A 2407-nucleotide genomic window follows, 5' to 3' on the forward strand; every position below is an offset into this window, starting at 1 on the left:
GACAAGAGTGTTGACGCGATGTTATTGGAAGGAGTCAAAAATTCATTGCTAGTTATATAAATCAATAGAAATATAAAAAATAAGGGCATTCTACTAATAGAGCTAGTTGTGAACGGAGAGGACCCTCATTTTGCCCATCATCAGGACCATGGACCCTGAGTAGTACGATGATCGACAAGGAAACCCGCAAGAATGTTTGGCCGTCGTCCTCGATATGCTCGGCACCGTCTGGCCGTCCCTCGTCACTGCCCGGCACGCCCACAAGGGCGAGGTAGACACAAACAACTCCCTCTCATACCTGCGGAATCGTGTTACTTTCTAGTCATATGGCGAGAAAGTGATACAACAAGAAGAAAACAATCAAAACGTATGTCTCTCTAGCTAGCTAGTACCACAGGCGTAAGCTTGTACAAAAACCACTTCTGAGAGGAACCCAGCCTTGCGTTGATATGGCTATATAAGCTGCTGGGGAATACACAAGGCTGGCAAACACCACGAGAAGTCCATTACCTGTATTTTTTTAATACAGTACTAAATAAAAATGTTGAGTCTCGCTTGGACTCGTCGCGGCGACGCGGAGGTACCACCCACCCCAACCCCAACCTGGGGTGGCTGCTCTCTCCACGGACTCGACATTGAGGTGGTGAGGGAGAAGGACACTGTCCCTGGCGACAATGGCAGTGGTCTAGTTGCAATCCGTTCATATTTCTGGGGTGCCCGGCTGGCAAAGCAGCAAGATGGAGTCTTCCCCTTGTACACGGGCTACTCGGCGGCGAGGGCCTTGGTCGGCAAGGGGACGGGGGCCATGGCAGATCTGAGAAGGCTGTCTCGCGAGGCGGAAGACATGCTGGCGGAGATGTTTGCTAGCATTAGCAGTGATGGCGGAGGCGACGCGGCGCGGCCCAGGGTGGTGCAACTGCGATTGTCGCCGGAGCTGGCGCTGTGGAAAAGCACGCAGCACGCAATCGGCAACGTGTTGCCCACTAAGGGCGCCGGGCTGGTCCAAGCCGCGCCGCAGGTTCTCGCCTTGCTGAGCGCCGCCGACTGGCCTGAGGCGATGACAACAACCAACACCCTATCTGGTAGCGGCATGGCGAACCTGCTGATTGGCGCCTACGACGTGCGCACCCTCTTCTCCAACTACATGGTGGACATGGCATTTTACTACGAGCACGGGTACCACAAGGTGTTCCCCTCCTTCAGCCGCCTCCTGCGCGACGGGCTCGCCGACGCCCGCTCGCTACGAACCCCTGGTGGCCGGCAGCGACGCGAGGCCGTCGCCATCGGTGCGTCCTACATCCGAGCCAAGATCGCATTGGAGGCGGCGCACAGGACGCTCCTCAAGGACCGGTCGGGGCAGATGGACCGCCACACCGCCCAGGTCATGTCCCTGTGCGAGAGCAGCATCCTCGGCATGGGGGCTGAGGCCATAGCCCGGGGCTTCGATGTTGGCGCCGTCACGAGCGACCTCGTCTTCAGCTCGCCCGGCACCGATGTCATCGATGTGGGCAGCGACCTGGTAAACTCCGAGGTCATGAATTCGTTCCTCAACGTGGCCGACATCGCCGCCTCAGGCGTGGTGAGCGAGACGGCGCTGCGGGCCATCTACGACGCCTACGCTGCCACTGGAGCTCGGATGTACACTCAGAGGTGGCACGAGCCTGTGGCCCGGATGTGCATCACCTTGTACACTTGGCATCTGCACAACGACCGGCACATGTTTCTCCGCCGCGCCCTCCTAGGATGGCCCAAGGCCCGCAAGTCCCCGACGCAGCCCCAGCGCGAGGCCGACTTCGACGAGGTCTTCGACACCGACTTTCATACCACCGGCTTCAGCAGGCCCCTTGACCCTGAGTATGCCTGCAATGGGGAAGAAACCTGCGACCACGTCCGGCGCTTCCTCAAAGTAAAAGGAGACCAAGACCACCTGCTCGCCGCCCTTTGGTCGTCCATTGTCACCGGTCCGCTGGAGTATGTCCGGATGGGCGAGGTGGACGAGCAGCGTGAGAAACACCTCATTGAATCCTCGCGCCTGCAAATGGTCCAGCTCTTCTCCAAGGGCCTCATCGACGAAATGGTTTGGCTCGTCGCCCATGCAAGCCACCATGCCTGGCAGGTGAACTATCTGTTTGAGGCCGCCATGTTTGGCAGCATCCTGGACGGGGGCGAGTTGATAGGCAAGCTCGATCGGGCGGAATAGGCTGTCAACATGCATCCATCTTAATTATATTCGGCCGGCCGGCCTGCTGCTGTGATCGATCCGAACGAACGTGGTTAATTCTGCGTGCATGCATGTTTTCCTTTTCAAGTCTATATATCTATGTACTGTATTTTCTTTCTTCTTTGGGAATCCCCTTTCTTTCCAATCATACGATGACATTCACCTTTTTTCCATCTCATTCATCCC

General features: G+C 57.0%; 1 protein-coding gene across 1 annotated transcript; it reads left to right on the forward strand.

The window, feature by feature from the left end:
- The first annotated feature begins 541 nt into the window (after positions 1–541).
- LOC119344720 lies at positions 542–2269 on the forward strand. Its single transcript, XM_037615083.1, has one exon. It carries the CDS (start codon positions 542–544, stop codon positions 2198–2200), a length of 1659 nt encoding a protein of 552 aa, XP_037470980.1. The 3' UTR covers positions 2201–2269.
- The last annotated feature ends 138 nt before the right edge of the window (positions 2270–2407 follow it).

The sequence above is a fragment of the Triticum dicoccoides genome, unplaced genomic scaffold (genome assembly GCF_002162155.2).
Source record: "Triticum dicoccoides isolate Atlit2015 ecotype Zavitan unplaced genomic scaffold, WEW_v2.0 scaffold182002, whole genome shotgun sequence".
Classification (NCBI taxonomy): domain Eukaryota; kingdom Viridiplantae; phylum Streptophyta; class Magnoliopsida; order Poales; family Poaceae; genus Triticum; species Triticum dicoccoides.